The following is a 22,836-nucleotide window of genomic DNA, read 5'->3' as shown; positions in this document are numbered from 1 at the left end:
TGTGTGGGAGACCTGAAAGAGCTCCTGGCTCCTGGCTTTGGATTGGCTCAGCACCGGCTGTTGCAGTCACTTGGGGAGTGAATCATTGGATGGAAGATCTTCCTCTCTGTCTCTCCTCCTCTCTATATCTATATCTGACTTTGCAATAAAAATAAATAAATCTTTAAAAAAGTTATTTTAAAAAATCTATTGTATTTGACATAAACATAAGATTTATTTTAAAGAGAGAATGTAATTACTTTTAAAAGATCTTTTAGAATCACTGGGTCGTACCAGGCTGCCTTTCTGACGATTATAGTGACTAAAAACTGTCAGGGATAGGATATATATGCAATTTACCTGAAAGAGCTGATAGTTGGAAAGTATCATTCTTAAAAACAAAGGAATGAAGGATATGACTAGTCTTGAGTATATAATAGAGAAAAGAGGATGTATCATTTGGGTAATAATTTTGATAGAGAAAAACAGATTGCCCCAGAAAAGATGGGATTCATATTTAATTGAATTAAGAGTGAATTGTGGATTAGAGGCTGGAAAGGTGGGTTGAGGAAGAGGTAATAAGTTACATGCCAAGTTTAAAGGATAATGAAACAATTGACCTGATTTAAAAAAAATTTTTTTTTTGGAAGTTGACGGGCTGGCACAGTTGTAATGCAAGCTATCCTTCTGCCAGCATCACTGGCATCCCATATGGATACCACTTTGGGTCCCGGCTTCTCCACTCTCAGTCCTGCTCCCTGCTAACAGCCTGTGAATGCATCAAAAGAAGGTCATGCCCTTAGGCCCCTAAACCCTCATGGGCGACCTTGAGGAAGCTCCTTACTCTCGGCCTCCATATTATCCGAACTCCAGCCATTGCTGCCAGTTGAGGGGTTAAGCTGTTTGATAGCATGGTATTGAAGTGGCCCAGATAAGCAAGAAAATACAGGCTAGAAATCAGATGATACTTTTCCAAGCAGAGAAATACTTGGACTAATATAGATATTCAATACATGTTAACTTTATTGACTAGGTTTGTATTTAGAATTTCATTTTTTTTTTTACTATAGTAGAGTCTGAGAATTGATTCTGTAAAATGAGTTTTTAAAATGTATTCATAGTGAGGGATTTCTTGGTTTTTGAATCGGTATTTATTAAAAATGATATTACAATGTTGGGGGCAGGTATTGTAGTGTAACAGATTACACTGCCTGCAATGTCAGCATCACATTTGGTTGTGGTTTGAGCCCCAGCCACTTCACTTCCGATCCAGTTCTCTGCTAATGCACCTGGGGGAGCAGTCGAAGCTGGCCTAACCCCTTGGGCCCCTTGCTCCCATTTAAGAGGTACAGCTGAAGCTGTTGTAGCTATTTGGGGAATCGATCAGCAGATTAGATTTCTCTCTCTCTCTCAAGTAATTAAATCTTCTGTTTACTTTTTAATAAACACTTTAAAAAAAAAAAGATTTATTTCCTATTATTGGAAAGTCAAATTTACAGAGAAAAGGAAAGACAGAAAAATCTTCCATCTGCTGGGTCAGTTCCCAAGTGGCCACAATGGCTCGAGCTGAGCCAGTCCTACACCAGGAGCCAGGAGCTCCTTCCAGGTCTGCCACATGGGCGCTGGATCCCAAGGCTTTGAGCCATCCTCTCTACTTCTTTCCCAGGCCACAGGCAGGGAGCTGGATGGGAAGTGGGGTACCTGGGACACGCACCGGCACCCATAGCGCCAGATTCATTGAATAAATTAATCTTAAAACGAGATACTACAGAGTTGGCGCCTATTATTGTGTACAATTACATAATCTTTTGTTTATAATTTTAAAAATTTCATGTATTTTTAGTGGGCAGGTAGATTTTTATTGAAGAGACAGAAAGATCTTCCATCCACTGGCTCATTCCCCAAATGGCTGCAGCAGTTAGAGCCAAACCAATTTGGAGCTAGAAACCAGGAGCGTCTTCCAGGTCTCCCTTGTGGGTGTAGGGTCCCAAGCACTTGGATCATCTTCTGCTGCTTTCCCAGGACATAAGCAGGGAGCAGGATGGGAAGTGGAGCAACCAGGATGTGAACCTGTATCCGTATGGTATGTCAGTGCTTGGAGGTGGAGGATTAACCAATTGAGCTGTTGCACTGACCCCATTATCTATGATTTTAAGGTGAGAGTGTTATTGAAAATAATAGATTTTTTTCATGCCTATCTTTCTATTTTCTAAATAGTGGTACATTTGCATGGTGGTTAAATTTTCTTTGTCCTTTGATAAACCTGAAAGCATTTGTTTCCAACTTGGTATGTGAGTATTATACGTAGATACTTCAGAAAGTTCATGGAATGGTATAGGTGTTTGGTGCGATCCTTATAAAGTCACATCCCATATCACTGTGTATATTTGAGTCCCTGCTGTACTTTTGATCCCAGTTTCCTGCTGATAAGCATCTAGGAAGTAGCAGAAGATGGCTCTAGTACTTGAGTCCCTTCGACCAATACGGGAGACTTGGATTGAGCCTTAGGCTCTCTCTCTTTTCTTTGACCCTTCTCAAATAAATTTAAAAATATTTCTTTTCATGGAAAAAATGGCATTTACTCATTATAGTGGTTAAGATGCTTTTTGGGCATGTGCATGCCATCCTGGGAAGGCCTGGATTCCAGTCCCAGCTCTAATGTAAATTCAAGTTTCCTACTAACATGAACCATGGGAAACTGTAGGTGATAGCTCAGATATTTGGGTCTCTATCACCCGTGTGGGAGACCTGGATTGAATTCCGGGCTTCTACTTATTCGCAGGCATTTGGGGAGTAAACCAGTCTTTTTGCCTTCTGAGTTAAAAATAATAATAATAAATGAGTGTTTAAAATTATTTTGAAATTCATGCATATTTTGTTTTGTTTTTAAATATTTGTTTTTGTTTGAAAGCCAGATTTATAGAGAGAAGGAAAGACAAAGATCTTCCATCTGCTGAATCAATTCCAAGCCAGAAGCTTCTTCCAAGTCTCCCACACTGTTGCAGGGTTTTAAGGTTTCAGACCATCCTCTGCTGTTTTCCCAGGTGAAAAGCAGGGAGCTGGATGGGAAGTGGAGTAATCTGGACAAGAACTGGCACCCATATGGGGTCCTGGTGCTCTTACAAGGCGAGGACTGAGCCATTGTGCTAGCCTCCCCCTGCCTCCCACATACCTTTTTTATGATACACATAGTGAGTATAGTGCAGACCACTTGTGTGGATTTAAACATTGCTTAACACGAAAATAAACTTACTTTTAATCCGTTTTCCACGAATGGAATTCATCTTGAAGTACCCTCATATCTCTTTGCTACAATCTTAATTCCTGTTCCTGTATTCTGTTCTTCTTACTTTTCCATTTCCCAGTTAGATTTAATAATCATAGATTTATTAGCTACCAGACTATTTTCCTTGTCCTCATCTTTGCAGTTCAAAATCTAGATTCTTTCTCTTCTGTAATCAATAGTGGAAAATGCATAGCATTTTCTCCTTGCCTTTTTATAGAATTCTAGCGATATTTAATTGGGCTTTCATTTTTTCTTGATAATCCATAAATAATTGAAAATAATATTAGAATTAGACTTTGCAACAGTAAATTGAAGACTGGTTAAATCTCTTCATTGGATTGCCTGCTGATGTTGCTGATTTCCCCTTTTTGAAAATATTATGGCCCTGTTGCGTGATCACATTTTTAAAGAACTGACTTCAGGGTTTCCTGGGTCATGTCTCATGGTATCTGTGTATCTCTTAAGTTGTGCTGGGTAATGTTCCTCAGCCACTTTGAAACTTCAGTATGGTGGAAGCTTTTCTAAGTAGTGTAGCACAAGTGTCTAGTGATAGTAGACTTATTGACTGATTCTTAACTTTTCTTTTAATGTTTTTAATCTCACTTCTTTTAACACATAAATTACTTTGGGGAAAGTACTGTTTCTGGTAATAAACGTATAAATTACACAGATGTCCAAGATGAAAATCTTGGAGAAGGCCATGTTTCGTAATATGTCTAAGTAGGTGTTTTGTTCCTCTTAAGTACAGTGTATACAGCCTGAGCTCTGTACCCTTTATTGAGAAAATAAAAGCCAGTAAACCTGGCAGAGAAAGTTTTTTACACTTCCCTTTTCCAGCACTGTACTACTACTTAAGACTTTTTAAATGTGGACTGCTTGGTGGTAATTATAGAGAGGGAAAATGGGAGTTTAAGCTAAAGTACTGTAAGTGAGGCTTTAGGTTTACTTTCTCCACCCTGATTTTGTATACAATTTTCTCCCTTTGTCTTTAGTCCTTTATTCAAGTTATAATTCCTCAAAGCATAGTTTACTGAACAGAGATGTTATTGTGCAGTTTTATTAGCCAGCAGATGGTAATAATAAGGTTTTACCTTAGTCATTCTTAACAGTAGAGTAAAATATGCTGCATTAAGATAATTTTATGTGGGGTATAAAATAGCTAATTGACGTATTTCAGGAATTTTCTCTGAATTTGCATAGATTCATTTTTGAAGATGAAGGTTGAAAAGGACCCGTTTAATTAATGCATGTGATCCAGTAGCATGTGAACCACATGGTGACACAAGAACCCAGTTTTATTGACATACCTCTAAGAAGCTATGCTCATAATTGAAGGTTATATTAAGTTTGGATGTCATCGTTTCCTACTTCTCTTGCTCTTTTATCACAAATTTAGTAATTTCTTTTTGTTACTGAAATGCATTCTTGTATTATCTCTGTATTCATGTTTGCTGCTGTAAACTGATCACTCATATGAACAAGATTAGGCCACCAGAAAACACAACAAGCTCTGGGGAAATTGTTTTAATTTTGTTAAAGTATTTGAAGTGATAGAAGCCAAGTAAAAAGAGCATTTGTCCCAGTCCCATGTAACCTGCCCACCACCCTTTTGGGGTATAGTTGTAGACAAGCCCCACTGTCCTCAAGAAAATAGTATCTACTTCACAGAGGTGATAATTCATGTAAAGGCAAACTGCCTAGCACATGTTGGCTACTGTTTTTGTTTCACAGTTCTTGCTAATGTTGCCATTATACTGAGTTCATTTCTCTGAAAGCAGTGTGGACCTAAGTGTTTGAAATCATTTAAAAATTTTTTTTCATTTAGTTTCTATTTGCATTGTTTGAGTGACAGAGAGGGAGACACAAACAGAGAAACTGACTTTCTAAAATGTGTGCAACATCCTTGCACAGGAGCAGGCTGATACCAGGAGCTTGGAACTCCATCTGGGCCCACATGAGTAGCATGGGCCCAAGTAATAGCACCATCTTCTGCTGCCTTCCTAGGTGCATTAGCAGGAAACGATCAGAAGTGGTGCAGCCAGGACTTGAATCAGCACTGCTGCCTTAATCTGATGCTCCATAACACCCAAGACACTATTTTGATACGACTTATACTTTATTATGAATTAATTCTTTGAATTTGTGGAAAGATGTTCAGTATTATTTTTATATACAATGCTGGAGAGAGTGAATTTTTTTGTTATAAGACTGTTATTTACTACCTAGATACCTGCTTGTTTGCATTTAGCTTCCATATTGTTTAGAATTCATCTTTCTTTATTCTTCCCTACTGCCTTCTACAAGAGTGTCTAAGTCTAAGCCCCTAATTCACTAAGTTACTTGTTTTTAAAAACTTGTTTTAATTGAAAGGCAGATTACAAGAGAAGGTGAGACAAGGGAGAAATCTTCCATCACTGGTTCACTCCCCAGTGGCCACAGCAGCTGGAACTGAGTTGATCTGAAGCCCGCAGACCAGGGGCTCCTGTCAGGTTTCTCATATAGATTCATGGGCCCATGCGCTTGAACCATCCTCCACTGCTTTCTCAGGCCATTTGTAGGGAGCTGGGTTGCATGTGGAGCAGCCGGGGGACTCAGACTGACATCTGTATGGGATGTTGGCACCACAGGTGAATGCTTAACTTGCTACCCACAGTGTTGACCTCACTAAATTACTTTTCAGTTTAGCTTATACCTCTCCTGCTGCTTATGCTACCCATTCATTTTGACTCTGGCTTTTTCTCCATAAAATGTACTTTGTTAAAAAATTACTTATTTGGATTTCATGTAGGTAATATCATCTCTTGTTTTATTCATTTCAGTAATTAATTCTGCTTTAGATGGCATATGATACCAGTTATCACTCCATGGATGTCTGTGTGTCTGTCTGTCTCTGAAATTCATGTTTTCTTTTTACCTTCTTTGGCTGCTATATGGTTGGTTTGAGGGGGAGGTGATGGAAGCCCATGTTTCTTAACCATTTTAGTAATTTTGTCTGTTATGTGGGACAGTAATAGTATGTGTTCCATACATCTATACTGAAGTTACTCCAGTTGTCCTCAAATGTGTTTCATACCTCTGTTTTGCATATCAAGATAAACTCAGTGTATGCACAGTGCTTTTGGTTGTTATATATCTCTTTTTAAAGATTTAGTTTTGTTTGAAAGGCAGATGTTTGCAGAGAGAGGAGAGATAGTGGTCTTCGATCCACTGGTTCACTCCCAAACAGCTGCAACAGCCAGACCTGAAGCTCAGATGCAGGAGCTCCTCTTCTGCGGCTCCCCTGTGGGTACAGGGCCCAAGGACTTGGACCATCTTTTGTTCTTTTCCCAGGCAATATTAGATGAGATGTGAAATGGCTGGGACACGAAGCAGCACCTATGTGGGATGCTGGTGCCACAAGGTGGAGGATTAGCTGGATGCACCACTGCATCAGCCCTGATGTCTCTTTTAGTACAGTCAAAATTCATGCTGGACTTGTGAATTTCCTGATGATGTTTTTGAAATTGACCTTTTATATATTGTGTAAACTGGAAACTAGTTCTAAAGACTTGATTATATTTATTATAGATACTTTTTTGGTGAGACTGACTTATGGTCTGTCTTCTGGGTGATATGTAACCACAAATTGCCATTTTTCTAAAAGAAAAGAACAAAATAAGGCAAAGTATAAGGATAAAGGAGTAATACAATCTGAGTGTTTGTACTGTGTGTATTCGTTTGAGCTATAGGCTTTATCATCCCTTTGTAGTAAAGGGTCACCCAATTGTTGCGGAAACAGCATTCAGAAAAAGAAGAAACAAAAAAACAAACAAGGCCCATTATCCTTATGTATCCTTACTGTCTGTGTGCTATAGTCTGATAAAATGAGAGTAACAAATTAAGGTATTTTTGAAGTGTCACAGTTCCAACATTATTTGATCCTCATATATATTGTCTAGATTTGCCATGTAGTCTTTCTTTGACCACAGCTTTCATTTTGGGCAATTAGCGTCCTTCAGGTAGCAGCTACATTTTTAAAGAACATATATATTCTCTAGGCACATAATCTACTGATCTTTCTATAACTGTGATGGCCATGTATCATTGCTTTAGCTCCTTTAGAAAACATGTTGGAAATGAAAGTGGTAGATAATACCAGTCCAGTTACCAAGAAAAGTATTTTGCTAAAGGCACTAAGTAATTTTTGTTAGATGTTACTGACAAGAGAATAAGAATCAGGTCTGAAAATTGTGTACCGATTCAGGCGCTGCTTGATGAAGCAATGCCGAGGTTAACTGGTAAACCAGACACTGTGCAAAGCATATAATGTGTAATCTTTAATGTTATAATAATCTTAACAATAAGATACTTGTTAGCCCGTTTTATAGACAAGGATAACTGAAGTTCAGAGAGAGAGCTTGCTCAAGGACCTAGAGCAGTTAAGAGGATTTTAATCCACTTTAGAGTGTAGATTTGGAAAAGCTGGGACACTGTTCGGTACAAGAGCCATTACTCACGTGTGACTATTTACATTAAAGTTCAGGGATACAGATTCAGTCCCTTGGTCACACTAATCACATTCCAACTGTTCGGTAGCCACGTGAGGCTAGTAGTTACCATACTGGACAATACAGACACAAAGCATTTCCTTCATTGCAGAATAGCAGTACTCTAACCCTGTTGTCTTAAACATTACACAGAAATCACCTCAGTGTACAGTTACCACCTTCATACCTAATTCACCTAAATCTTACTTTTAAACTTTCCTGAAACAGGTCTTCTTTTATCGAATAAGTTGATTCTACCTATTGCTGTTCGTATTTTGAGCAGTCTAGTCAAGAAGTTCCTATTTGCAGAGAGAAGCCTTGGAAAGCAAAGCTATGTATTCCTTCAGCTTTCCATTTTTATTGTGGAAGTTAAAAGTATCTAACTTAACATGTTGTGTTGATTGGTGATCCTGGATTAATACAAGTACTTGACTGTCACAGTATCTGTTTACTAATAGCCTAAAGTATTACTCTGCTAGTTATGTAGGCTAACTGAAATGTTAAGTCCTTTAACACTGGCTGGGAGCAGCAGGAAATTAAATAGGTGAATGTCTCTTTAGGTGCTTTGTGTTGGCATAATCAAGCTTTTTATATAAAATTTATTCTATTGGACCCTTAAGGAATAGAAATTGCAGAACATACTTGATCAATATGGAAAATGAGACCCTTGTTCATATTATTTTTGTGATTTGGCTTAAAACATTTCAGTGTTTTCTATTTTTATGAAATTTGAACTGCTAAGTAGCTGTTGTCATTTCTATTTTGTATGTCTTCAATTTCTTTTTTTTTTTTAACAGCATACCTTTATTGAGTTACAGCATGTAACAGTGTTTGTGAATATAATGTGAACTCCAGATTGCATAGAATGAGAATTTAGTTCCAATCCAGGCTCCTCTTGGAAAACCACTATCGTTTAAACTTATAATAAGCATATACTATAGTCCTAAAATATAAGCAACTACTTTCTATTGCACAGTGTCATGTATAATAATTGCAGTGGCTTAAAATCAGTTTTTATCAGAGGAGGCTTTTATCTTCCACCAAAATCAATTTGGAAGACCTGCCTTTTCTTTGATTCCTTGGTAAATTCTGAGGCCAGTTTCTGTTGCTTGGGACCTTGGCATCCCATATTCGAGTGCTCATTCAAGTCCTGACTGCTGATCCAGCTCCAAGTTAATGTGCCTAGGAAAGCAGTAGGTGGCCTGAGTACCCAGGCCACTGACGCGGATGGAGTTCCTGGTTCCTGGCTTTGGTCTGAACCAGACCTGGCTGTTGTAACCGTTTGGAAAATGAACCAGTGGATGGGAGATTCTTTGTCTGTCTTATAAATAAACAAGCAGATCTTTTTAAAAAGAGATGGTATTTTCTGAAGTGTCACTGTCAAATTCCAGTAATTTGGGAATCTGAGTAAGTTTCTATGAAGTGCCCTTTGTTAAAGGTTATGTGCTCTTAACCTAAGACTCTGAAGTGAGCTATCATGTGAACTTCAGTCAGCGAGCTCTCTAGTTGTTTATCATGTATTACTGCATTTTTGGAAAATTGATGCTTTTAGTTTGGAATACTGAATTTCTTTACTAAGAATCTTTTGACTTACTTTACTAATAAGGATTTTTTGTGCCTTTTTGAGTGGGTTATGTAGAAGTTAAGTATTCCAGTGACATTTTATTTCCAGATATTATAAAACTTGAATTCAAACTGATGGCAAGCAAAATATTTTTGAAATGTGGCAAGCCCCCTCTTTACCTCCAGGCAAAGCCTTGATTATTTAAAAAATTTTCATTTTCAAGGTTGAATTTCAGAATTAATTAGTTGGGAATTTTTGTCAGCTTGCCAAATACTTTAAACTTCTAAATAAATTAAGTTAAACTTTTAATTTGTCATTAATTTTCTTTTATTAATTGAAGTCGTCATTTCAAAAGCCTAAACTGATTTAGATTGTTAGCTAGAATATAGACCATGCTTTCTCCAGCTTGTAAGTTTTTTCACTTAAATATTTAAGGAAAAACGAAATTTAGACAAGGAAAAGTAAAGGTACACATTTGGATGCAATTTAAACCTCATTTTGATGACTGTTGGCCTAGAGATTATAGATTCTGTTCCAGTATTGTTTTCAGTAATAGTGTTTCTATAGCAACTAATAAATGTATACCTTAAGAGAAATAACAAAAACCTCTCAATTGATTGTGTTGTATGTTGAGGTGAATTTTTTCTGTATTAACTTTTATAGCTTGCTCTGCACTTCAAAAAATTGTTTTTCTCAAAGAAATAATTTGAGAATGTCCGTATTCTTTCTTGCTCTTTTCATTTCACCTCTATTTTCTTGTGCTGCTGATAAGCTATGGTTTATTTGAAAGAAGAAGATGTAGAGGCAGTTTGTATCAGAAGCGTTATATCTTCTTTCTCTTATTTTGCATCTTACACAACACTCTGGAGGAAAGAAGTATGTTTACTTTGCTGCAGCTAAAGTACAGATATTTTCTATATCTTAAAACGTCAGTTAACTCAGCACTGGCTTTCTTTTTAAAATAAAGATCAAGGCAAGCATACTTGCCTAAGTCCTTGAAGATTATCGGCATAATCGTTTTATGAAAAAGTGATGGAGTACATTTAGATGTACATTAATCAGTGTCATTGCAGATTTGATAATCATTAAAAACAGGAAATCATAGTGTCTAAGGGGGTGATTAAATAGTAAAGTACATATAATATAAAAACATGCACGCATTAAAATTAAGATTTGTATTTGATGTGAAATGATATTCCCAGAAAGATATTAAGCGGATAAAGTCCATCTCAATACTGCATATATTACAACCCTATTTTGATGAAAAAATTGTGTAAATAAATGAAAGAATATATAACAGTTGGATATTGGGATTATTTTGTAATTGGGTATTAGTATTCTCCTTTTTTCCCCTTGTATTTCTTTGAAAAGAAGGAGTGTGCTAGTCACTAGAAGCAATATTAACAGCATTTTGGTTTGATAGAAGATGGGCGGCAATGTTTTAAGAAAAGGTCCCAAAACTTTTTAATCACAAGTAACAATGTTACATATACTTTTCCTATAACTTACTGGCATTTTGGTGAACCATGTATCAACGGAAAAGTTATTGCATGAGCAGAAAGTGAACTTCTCCATAAATTTAATTAGGTGATCATGTTTTACTCAGTAGGATGGATTTAAAATCTGGATTTTGTGGGAGAAGAAAAGGACTTTAGAAATGGGTTTCCTAAAATAAGTAATAAAGATGAAAACAATAGAATAGTGCATGTCAAGTTTTTTAGCTTTTGAGACTTGACTTTGTTTCAATGTTTATATTTTATTTACATCTTATTTTGAAAGGCATGTATTATACTAAAAAAGTAAAAAAAAAAAAAGTCCCTGCTTAGATTTCCATCTTTCTCAGGATCATTCAAGGAATTACCTTTATCTAAGAGAATAGATCTGGGAAATGGAGTGACCATGATTGCAAAAAAACAGACATTCTTTGTGATGTGATAGAATAAGCCTTCAAGAGGAGTCAGGAAATTAGGTCTCTAGTTCCAGCTAGTTCTTAGCTGCATAATTGGAAAACACTACTTTGCCTCCCTGGTTCTCAGTTTCTGTTAGGTCCAAGGTGATAAATTTGGACTTTGAAATTATAGGATTCTCAAATTGCCTTAATAAAGCCCCTTGGTATCGCAGGTATTTTTTTTTCCAGTAGAGGTAGAAAATTTATATTTGAGGACATATAAATGCACACATATGCATGTTATTGGAAAAAAAACTTCCTGCTACTGTAAGGAGTAATGTATGAATTATGTTTATAATTGATAAATGAACAGTACTTTATTTTCATTTATTCCTATTGTTACATCATTGTGTATGCATGTGAGTACAGACTATTTCATCTATGTTTAACTTACAGGCATCTAGACAAAATTATTATCCAGTGCTATAGTGAGAATCACTGGTACAACTGAAAATTAAATTCCTAGTATATAATTTTCTTGATCTTTCACTTCAATTCATTTCTTTTTCTCTCCCTCTCTCCCCTTTCTTCCCCCTATTTCTTCCTTCTTCCCTCCCTCCCTTCTTTCCTTCCTTTATTTTAAAAAAAAAAAATGTTTATTTAAAAGGCAGAGTTACATAAAAAGAGGGAATGAGAGATCTGTTCCATCTTCTGATTCACCCCAAATAACCACAATGGCCAGGGCTTTAACAGACCAAAGCCAGGAGCCTGGAACTTCTTCCAAGGCCTCCTATGCAGGTGCAGGGGTCTGTCTTATTCTGCTTTCCCATACATATCAGCAGGGAGCTGGATCCGTTCCAAGACTGACACCTATGTGGGATACTGGCATCACAGATGGCAATTTTACCTACAATGCCATAATGTTGGCCCAGGCTCATTTCTTAAAGAAATGCAATGGTTAAGATGATTACTTACTGCCAAAAAGAAAGGAAATTAGGATGTATCTGTAGAACATTTCAACTTTCCAGTTTGGTATGTTGTAAAACAGTTGACTTTTTTTTTTTTCAAATGAGATTTAGTATAGCTGCTTGCTGAAAATACTTTTTACTTGGTTTTATTATTCCTTCTGTTTGAGTCATGTATGTGGATGTGGACATGGAAACAAAACACCTTACATTAGAATTTATAAGTGTGGCCTGGCCTGTTTGCCTGGTTGGTACCTCTCGACTTTGGAAATCGATCTCATGGTTATCAGCCTGTTCAGTGCAGCTCAGGCCAGAGAGGTCAGCTTTGATGGCTGATTTGTACACTGTTATAGGAGAGAAAGTGTTCACTTTACACTAAACCTGTGGATTTCACCAATAGACTTCTTGTTTATATAGTCTTTTTGTTTATTGATGTGGCAAGACAAAAAGTTGTTTACAAGATGTTGAGTACCAGAATATTGCAGTTAGTTCAACATTTGCTGTTTTGGGGGGAAATTTAAGTTTTATCTTGAGTTCTTTAACAGACATTTGAATTCCTACCATGTTTTAGACCTTGTACTCCAATATGTACAGATACAATTATTTTCAAATGTGGGCTTTGTTTATGTATTACTAGATTTAAGTTTTGATTTAATATGCTGTGTGTCTTCCGTACTGTCATTCCATTTGTAATTATATTCCTTCATTAAATTCATACTCATTCGGGGCCAGCATTGTGGTACAGTGGACTAAGCCACTGGCAATGATACTGGTATCCAATGCGAGATCCAGTTTGAGTCCAGTCCTGGGTGCTCTGCTTCCAATCTGCTATTATGCCAGGGAAAGGTGTGGAAGATAGCCCAAGTACTTGAGGTTCTGCCATCCATATAGGAGATTGGAGTTCCAGACTTCTGGCTTCTGCCTGTCTGGACCAGCTCTGGCTGTTGTGGTCATTTGGGGAGTGAACTAACAGATGGAAGATTGATTGATTTCCCCCTTCTCCCTCTCTTCCTCTCTCGCTCTGCCTTCCTCCATCCCTCTTTCTCTTCACTTGTTTCTGTATTTTTGAAAAAGTCAATATTTAAAAAAAAAATTACGCCTAATTTAGAAAATGTGTTCTAAGGGAACTTGTTAAAAACTATGAAAAATTCTTCTATAAAATGACTTAATATAACTTTTATATATTAGGGTTCTCATGTGTGATTTTTTTAAAAAAAAATTTAATTATTTTTATTGGGAAGGCAGAGATACAGAGAGAAGGAAATATAGAAAGATCTTCCATCCTCTGATTCACTCCCCAAGTGACCACAATGGCTGTAGTTGAGCCAATCCAAAGCCAGGAGCCAGGAACTTCCTCTTGGTCTCCCACATGGGCGCAGGCCCAATGCTTTCGGTCATCCTCCACTGCTTTCCCAGGCTACTGCTTTCCCAGTAGGGAGCTGGATGGGATCCCAGTGCAGGCAGGGCAAGGATTTAGCTACTAGGGTATTGCGCCAGGCCCTCATGTGTTACTTTTAACAACTTATAATTATTTAAATTTTTATTAGCCAAAATAATAATACATCCATGATTCATTTTAAATTCTTCTGTGGGGTCAGGCATTGGCAAGGCAAATAAAACATGGCCTTCAACACCTGCATTCCATATTAGAACGCCGATTTGTGTCCCATCTGCTTTGCTTTGAATCCAGCTCCCTGCTAATATGCATGGTAAAGAGGTAGATATGATCAACTGCTTAGCTCCCTGCCAGCCACACTGGCTTTGGCCTGGTCCAGCCCTGGCTGTTGAAATCATTTGGGAAGTAAACCAGTATCTCTCCCTCCTCTTCCCTTTCATGTTCTGGCTTTTCAAACAAATGAAAGAAAATTAATTAATTAATGAATTAATTCCCTCACTGTGAGGATAAATAAAAAAATCAATGCCCCTCCCCATTTTATTGTCCTACTCTCACAGTTATAGAGAGCAGCAGTTTAGTGTTCTTACTGAGTATAGGCAATTTTTAACCTTCAAAATTTTTAGCCTTCAAAACTAATGTAAGACATGATTCTTTTAAAAGTACATGATAATGGATGAGAAATATGCCTTAGTTTAAATTTGAGTTACGTGTATTTACTGTAGATATATTTGAGTTTCCTGTAATTGTAATATAGTTACAATTTTCCCAGTGAATTGTACAGATGTTCAGATTGATTATGTTCATATTTTCTTAGTGTAGTGGTTGGTATCCAAAGTGCTTGTGAAAATACAGTTGTTGAATACGTGTGAAGCAGGAGTAGCCATGTTTTTAATGGAGTAGCGCAGGCATTTAGTGTAAGCACTAATTCAAGGAGGCTTGTGTTAACATCATCTCAGAACTAAACACCAAACAAAATGTATACAGAAAAGGTTTTTATGAGCTGGAGGAAAAGGCCTTTGAAAGCTAAAAATAGTAATGTAAAAACTTGAATCCTTAAAGCATGCTCTTATAAAAATGAAACATATAAAAGAGGATTATGTTAAATGTTTTATGGCTTGTTTTCTAATTAATTTACCATAAATGTCAGAAATTTATATAGCAGTTGGTTTCCAGTTTGTCTGTTCCCTATAGCTCTTTGATTGTATGTGATCCAGAACAGAAATAATTCTCTATTCTCTCAACCTCATAATATAGGACACCATACTCGCAGAACTTCTTCAGATACATAAAGAACACATTGTAGGATATCATGAGCATGATTCTCTTTTGGACCACAAAGAAGAAGAAGAATTGACTGAAGAAGAAAGAAAAGCAGCTTGGGCAGAGTATGAAGCTGAGAAGAAGGTAGTTCATGCTTTTTCTTTCTTTTTTTTTTTTTTTTTTTGTTTATTATTTGAAAGAGCAGTGAGGAAGAAAAGGGCCACATTTTAAGCAGGTATTATATAATGGATCTGCAGAAGCACACTGTCCAGTTATGAGTATGTGAATTACAGCTACCTTTCGTGGTAAAGTAGGAAACAAGAAGAAAATATTTTATGCATAGTAGTAACTCCATTCTGCTTTAACATTTGCTGAATTGATGAGTTGGAAGTCATTTTGCTTAAATCCCATTGACACCTCATGTATAGTAACGAATAAAGATGCTTAGAAGTTTGAGATTGGAGTAAATGTTGCTTTAACAGGTGTTCCATGAAGTCTAAATTTTGGCTGAATGTAAAAACACAAAAATACTCTATTATTGGACAATAATGTCAGTCTTGAACAGCAGCTTCATTTAAAATAATTCTGTGTCTGTTTTACACACCAACCCACTTGAGCAAAAGTGTGCCTCAGCATTAGAAACCTTATCCTAATACCTGAATCCTTTTTAAACTCTCATTGTACCAAAGTTCTTTAACATTAATGTGATGGTGGGAGTCTCATCAGAATTCACTGGGTTGCCCCTTTCTGTGGGAATTATCAGAAAAAAAAAAAAGTACACCTTTAGGGGTTAAAGCTTTCTGTGTAATAAAATCTTGCTTTCAGATGAAAGGGATGTTTTGTTTGTGTGTGGAAGAGTGTTAATAATTTCCTAGATCTGAGAATGTGGATTCTTTTCTAAACCAGAAGGTGATGTAGAATTTCAAGTTTGCAATCACAATGTGAAAAGTGCATAATTTTTTGTTTTTAGGGCCTGACCATGCGTTTCAACATACCAACTGGGACCAATTTACCCCCTGTCACTTTCAGTGCTCAGACCCCTTATATTCCTTTCAATTTGGGAGCCCTGTCAGCAATGAGTAATCAACAGCTGGAGGTAAGTTGTGAACTACAAAGTACTTTAACATGAATTAAAGGCAATTTCAGATGCCTTGTTGTTTGAAGGTTCCCTATACAGAAATATCACATTCTCCAAAAGATTACCTCTGAATAGACCAAGAAATTTTTCTCCCAAGTTGTTAACCTTTTTTATTAAAGTAAAATATGGTTTGTTCAGAGCATAGTAGAATTAGTCCTTACATTAAGGTAGTTTGAATTATCTGAACTAAGGAACAATATGGCAGCTGACTGGTAAGGGAAATATTGCTTTCTTCAGTTATAGAAATATTTGAAATATACAAGTTGCTGGCTTAGTGCTTGAAAGTTAGAATTATACGCATTAATTTACTTTCCGATGTAATGTAATTGTACCATTAAGTTTATGTTAATGTTTAACATTACGAAATACATGATTTTAAACTAGAATCAAGTATAGTATAAGTAGGAAAGAAACTTTTATACTGACAATTTAGTAAGTTAATGATTCTGATTTCCTTTTTAAAATGTGCTTTTTTTCAGATTCATTGAAATTGTTAAAACAGATGCTAGAAACTGCATACCCTCTGCCTTATGTAATTTATTTCTTATCTTCTTCTAGGATCTCATTAATCAAGGAAGAGAAAAAGTTGTGGAAGCCACAAACAGTGTGACGGCAGTGAGGATTCAGCCTCTTGAGGACATAATTTCAGCTGTAGTAAGCTAATTGGCAGTTATTTTCTTCTGACCTCCAGTTTATGTCCCTCTTACCACCACCTTTTACTTTAATTTTTGATGGTTACTTGCTTCATTAGTGTGATACTTAGAGCTTAATATACAAGCTGTAATCCAGGAATTTTGCATGTTTGTTGGCACAAGAGAAATGGGTAAAAGCTAAGAATTGAGAAGCGAAACATAGAAATGTCTGCATTGTTTACATAAATACACTTTAACTACCAGCTGCACAAATTAAATGCAAATAGTAATTTATTCCAGTGATAGCCAAACCCAATCAAGCAGTGGGTGGTGTAGCACCTTTTACTTCACCGATTTCTTTAAAAAAAAAAAAAAAAACAAGAAAAAGGAGGGGGTATAAAACTCAAAAAAGAAAATCCTGAGTGGATTTAGTTATATTCCTCAATTGTATAACACTGAATTGTATAACTCAATTGTATAACACTGAATAAATAAAAATTTTTGTTTTTTAGTGGAAGGAAAACATGAATCTCTCAGAGGCCCAAGTACAGGCATTAGCGTTAAGTAGACAAGCCAGCCAGGAGCTTGATGTTAAACGAAGAGAGGCAATCTACAATGACGTACTGACCAAACAACAGATGGTAAGAATTCCATCTCTAGGTTATATTTAATTTTCTTGAATGAATAATAATAATAGATTTGTGTGCTTTCTATGTCAGTAACTATACCTCCAAGATTTTCTGGAAAAACTTTTGTCAAAAATTTAGTAGTGCCTAAAAAGGTAATTTTATTACAAAGGTGCAGCTTCACCACTGAGACTCCTTGAAGTTTAGCTAGGATCTGTTCCATATAGTTTTATCTTTTTATATAATTTGGATATATAAATAGGAATTTTTGCCCGGCCTTTTTCCATCTTTGTCATTTTTAAGCAACTGAGAAAGAAGTGTAGTTTTTTTTTTTTTTTTAAAAAGATTTATTTATTTTCATTACAAAGTCAGATATACGGAGAGGAGGAGAGACAGAGGAAGATCTTCCGTCCGATGATTCACTCCCCAAGTGAGCCGCAACGGGCCTGTGCGCGCCAATCCGAAGCCGGGAACCTGGAACCTCTTCCGGGTCTCCGACACGGGTGCAGGGTCCCAATGCATTGGGCCATCCTCAACTGCTTTCCCAGGCCACAAGCAGGGAGCTGGATGGGAAGTGGAGCTGCCGGGATTAGAACCGGCGCTCATATGGGATCCCGGGGCGTTGAAGGCGGGGACTTTAGCCGCTAGGCCATGCCGCTGGGCCCGTGGAAGTGTAGTTTTAATGTATTTAATTGGAGAACAATACTTGAAGCTGTTGGGAGTCAGTGTGATGATGCAGAGGATTCAGCTGCCTCATGAAATGTTTGTATTGATTGGTGTCTCAGATTCTCCGCTTTCAATTCCGCTTCTTGGCTAGTGCGCATCCTGGGGAGCAGTAGATAGCTCCAGTACCCGGGTCACTGCCATCCACATGAGAGAGATACCCTGATGAACTTCCTGGTTTTGGCCTGACCCATTCCTGGAGAGTAAAGCAGCAGATTTAAGCTCACCCTCTCTGTCTCTCTCTAACTCACCTGCTCTTTCTGGTATGTGTCAGTTTTTAAAAAGAAACCATTTAAAAAGTATTTTTTAAACTGGAGCTGTGGATGATACATATCACAGGTTTCTATTAAGTTTTAATTCTTTAAAAGATTAACGTATGAGGCCAGCCTTGACATAGCATGTAAAGCTGTCACCTGTGGTGCCAGCATCCCATGTGAACGCCAGTTGAAGTCCTGGCTGCCCCACTTCTGATTCAGCTCCCTGCTAATGTGCCTGGGAAAAGCAGTGGAAGATAACCCAAGTGCTTGGGCCCCTGCACCATGTGGGAGACACGGAAGAAGTTGCTGATTCCTTGCTTTCATTCTGGCTCTGCCCTGACCATTGTTGTTATTTGAGGAGTGAACCAGCAAATGGCAGCTCACTGTGTCCCTCCACCCCATCCCACACTCTGTAGAGTAGAAAGGTAGAGACCTTTCAAATAAATTTTCAAATTTAGAAAAAGATAGCATATTCCAGGATTCTTATTTTTTAAAGTTATTTAAATCTGCCTTTCCAGTAATAAATAAAAAGGGAAGAGACAGAAAGAAAAATCTTCTGTCCACTATTTCACTCCCCAAGTGGCACCAACAGCCAGAGCTGAGCTGATCCAAAGCCAGGAGCCATGGGCCAAGAGCCTTTTCTAGGCCTCCCACACAGGCACAGGGTCCCAAGGGCTTGGACTACCCTCAACTGCTTTCCCAGGCCACAAGCAGGGAGCTGGATGGGAAGTGGAGCAGCTGGGACATGAACCAGTGCTCATATGGGATCCTGGTGTGTACAAGGCAAGGATTTAACCAATGAGTCATGACGCCAGGCCCATTCCAGGATTCTTGACCATCTTTCTCAGTGGATGTTTCCTAGCCATCTGCCTTGCACTGGGAAATTGTCACCAGGGACTCAATTTGTGTGGCATGATTTTTACTAAGAAAGCACTAGGAAATTAAGTGATTTTAAATTGTATTAGGAAATTTGAGACATTTCAGGTAGAAATTATTGGTACTACAATTGCTAATTACTAAATTAGCAATTAGCAATTAGCTAATTACTAAAATGTTTCTTTGTCCATCATCATGTGACATGTACAAAAGAATGACAAAGGAGACTTGGTTAAAAAGTGCTGTAAGTAATACTTTAGACTAATCACAGTGCAGGACAGGTCACTATGACAACTATCCTGAATGCTGCTTGCAATACAATATTCAAGTCATTATGAGAATTTAGCCCTAAATGGGTTACCACGTGGTTTCTGCAGTAATGGCCTTGTGAATGCCATCAAATTAGTAGTGGTGATAACAATAATGTGTTTTCCTTTTGGCATGGTATCCCCTTAACAAATTGATTTTAATTCAAAACTTGATACTTGCCTCTTTGAGGCAGGTCGTGCACTTGTGACAGCTCTCTTTTCTATCTATAGTTAATCAGCTGTGTTCAGCGAATACTTATGAACCGAAGGCTCCAGCAGCAGTACAATCAGCAACAGCAGCAACAAATGACTTATCAACAAGCAACACTGAGTCACCTCATGATGCCAAAGCCTCCAAATTTAATCATGAATCCTTCAAACTACCAGCAGATTGATATGAGAGGAATGTATCAGTCAGTGGCTGCTGGTATGCAACCACCACCATTACAACGTGCACCACCCCCAATGAGAAGCAAAAACCCAGGACCTTCCCAAGGGAAATCAATGTGATTTTGCACTAGAAGCTTAAAGGATTGTTAAAACCATAGAAAGATCTTTTATTTTTTTAGGAATCAATGACTTAACAGAACTCAACTGTATAAATAGTTTGGTCCCCTTAAATGCCAATCTTCCATATTAGTTTTAAATTTTTTTAAATAGGGCATACCATTTCTCTCTGACATTTGTCAGTGATGTTGCCTAGAATCTTCTTACATACAATAAGTACAGAAGATATTTCAAATTGTTTTCAGTGAAAACAAGTCCTTCCATAACAGTAACAGCTCCACAGATTTCCTCTCTAAATTTTTATGCCTGCTTTTAGCAACCATGAAATTGTCATAAAATTAGTGAATTTAGGAAAGAACAAAGATTTATATATTCGTTCTTTACATATAAAAACACACAGCTGAGTTCTTAGAGTTGATTCCTCAAGTTACTAAATACTTTTGTACTTACTCCATTTCTTGATTAAAGTAATTGAAATGGTCTTTTAATGTTCTTTTAACTGAAGTCTGAAACTGGGCTCCTGCTGTATCATCTCTGTGATTGAAAGTCAGAAACTAAGGGTTATCTTTGACACAGAATGTGTGCAATATTCTTAAATACTACTGCGCTAAAGTTGAAGGAGTCTTGCAGTTATCTTAGCATTGTATAAACAGCCTTAAGTACAGCCTAAGAAGAGAATTCCTTTTTCTTCTTTAGTCTTTCTGCCATTTTTTATTTTCAGTTGTATGTGCTGAAATAATTACTGGTAAAATTTCAGGGTTGTGGATTATCTTCCACACATAAATTTTCTCTCTCCTGGCACTAATATAAAGCACATCTCTTAACTGCATGGTGCCAGTGCTAGCGCTTCATCCTGTTGCTGGCAGTGGGATGTGGGCTAAGAAAAATCAAGTTCTAGCATTTTAAGAGGTTAACACTAAAGTGTGGTTGTTAGGTTCACACCCTGTTTCATAAACAACATCAAAATGGCAGAAGCATTGCTGACTTTAAGTTCACACGAGGAATGTTCTGTAACAATTCCCAGTACTGTCAGTATTGTGAAATAATTCCTCTTAAAGATAAGGATCACTGGCTTCTATGCTCTTTTTTCCTTCATCTTTTTCCCCGGTTTAACTTGAATTTTGTTCAACTGTTTCATAGGTTTTTTTCCAGTTTAGCTCTGTGAGGCAATTTTCCGATCAGAATTATCTAATCTCCTTTCATGAGATTTTACTATAAAATCATTAGATATTCCTTTGTCTTCATACAGATCTATAAATTTTTATAGGCCTATAATTCTATTCATGTATAATTTGGTTGCTTGAGTTTCTTAAAGCAAAGAATTGTAAAGAGTCAACTCAACATGGCAAAACCATTTTTAAAATGGTGATTAACAGGTAGTGGAAAAAACAGCTAAAGAATTCCAGAAAAAAAGGCTGGGTGGAGGATTTGCTCTAGGTATCACTGGATTAGAGTGGGTTTAACATTAGCTAAAGCTGTTTTGAGCTGTTTGGATGATAAAGAGATTTCCATTTTTATCTTGGAAGAACTAGCAGTAAAACATCCAAGAGCACTGGGTTTGTGATATAGAATTTATAAGGTTTAGTGGATATACCCCACACCCCCCGCTTTCCCATGGTAAGATATCATTAACAAATTCCATATATTTGGATATTATGCCAACCACACAATCAGATTTCTTTATGGGGGAAATACTGATATGTGTTTATGTTAGAGAAATGAAAGAAGACAAGATTTATGAGATAAATATTTGAAGGCAGAATGCTCTGGCCAACTGTTATCAGTTGGTATTTCTACAAGTCCAGAATACTTTGAACCTGATTTACTAGACTTGGGAATTCTCAACATGGTCTAAGTATTTACTCAAAGATATAGATATGAAAATTTTAGGCAACTATCTAATCCTTTTTCTCCATGGATGAAAACTATGATGTAAAGAATAATATTTAAGAGGATTAATGGGAAGTCAAGAGTTTGAAGTAAAATTTGGACCACTTTGCATACACTCTTCTCACTTGACATTTTAGCTTACATAATATGTACTTTGAGTATAACATCAAGTTTTAATAAATATTTAAAGACAAAGTCACGTCAGTAAGATACTAAAAGGCTCATTTTTATATTTGTTTTAGATGTTTTAAATAGTTGCAATGGCTTAAAAATTGACGATTTAAAATGTTGCTTGTACTACAGTTTTGCCTGCTAAATTCTCCATATTTTGTAACCTGTTTTATTTCTTTGGGTGTAAAGCGTTTTTGCTTAGTATTGTGATATTGTATATGTTTTGTCCCAGTTGTATAGTAATGTTTCAGTCCATCATCCAGCTTTGGCTGCTGAAATCATACAGCTGTGAAGACCTTGCCTTTGTTTCTGTTAGACTGCTTTTCAGTTCTGTATTGAGTATCTTAAGTACTGTAGAAAAGATGTCACTTCTTCCTTTAAGGCTGTTTTGTAATATATATAAGGACTGGAATTGTGTTTTTAAAGAAAAGCATTCAAGTATGACAATATACTATCTGTGTTTTCACCATTCAAAGTGCTGTTTAGTAGTTGAAACTTAAAACTATTTAATGTCATTTAATAAAGTGACCAAAATGTGTTGTGCTCTTTATTGTATTTTCACAGCTTTGAAAATCTGTGCACATGTTGTTTCATAGAAAGTGTATAGCTTTTGATGTCCTATTTAATGGTGATTCTTTTGCACATTTGGTTGTTTAGTATTGGGAAGTCAAGGATTTGGGGGGTTTAATATGTTATATACTAAATTCTGTAAAAGGAGATCTCTAAGCTCAAAAAGAATTTACATTCCAGGAAGCCTATGTGTGTTTGTGTTAGTTTTGGTTGTCTGTGTAATCCAACACCCTTTCTTGCTTCCCAACAGCTGTATCGCTTGTTTAAGTCAAGC

The 22,836-nt window shown here is 36.8% G+C and overlaps 1 protein-coding gene across 9 annotated transcripts in view; it reads left to right on the top strand.

The window, feature by feature from the left end:
- The window catches only part of ATRX (ATRX chromatin remodeler), a 188,051-nt gene extending 165,521 nt beyond the window's left edge, over window positions 1–22,530 (top strand). For 8 of the 9 annotated variants that reach the window (XM_058658604.1, XM_058658603.1, XM_058658602.1 and 5 more), the window contains 5 exons: window positions 14,859–15,008; window positions 15,835–15,960; window positions 16,561–16,656; window positions 17,147–17,275; window positions 19,656–22,530. In XM_058658604.1, the coding sequence (XP_058514587.1) occupies window positions 14,859–15,008; window positions 15,835–15,960; window positions 16,561–16,656; window positions 17,147–17,275; window positions 19,656–19,934 (780 nt within the window). In that variant the 3' untranslated portion in view covers window positions 19,935–22,530. Of the gene's footprint in view, window positions 1–14,858; window positions 15,009–15,834; window positions 15,961–16,560; window positions 16,657–17,146; window positions 17,276–19,655 lie in introns of those variants that run through there. The other variant, XR_009244520.1, reaches the window with a different exon arrangement.
- The last annotated feature ends 306 nt before the right edge of the window (window positions 22,531–22,836 follow it).

This window comes from Ochotona princeps, chromosome X, assembly GCF_030435755.1.
Source record: "Ochotona princeps isolate mOchPri1 chromosome X, mOchPri1.hap1, whole genome shotgun sequence".
In the NCBI taxonomy this organism is placed as follows: domain Eukaryota; kingdom Metazoa; phylum Chordata; class Mammalia; order Lagomorpha; family Ochotonidae; genus Ochotona; species Ochotona princeps.
This window is presented reverse-complemented; position numbering and strand designations above follow the sequence as displayed.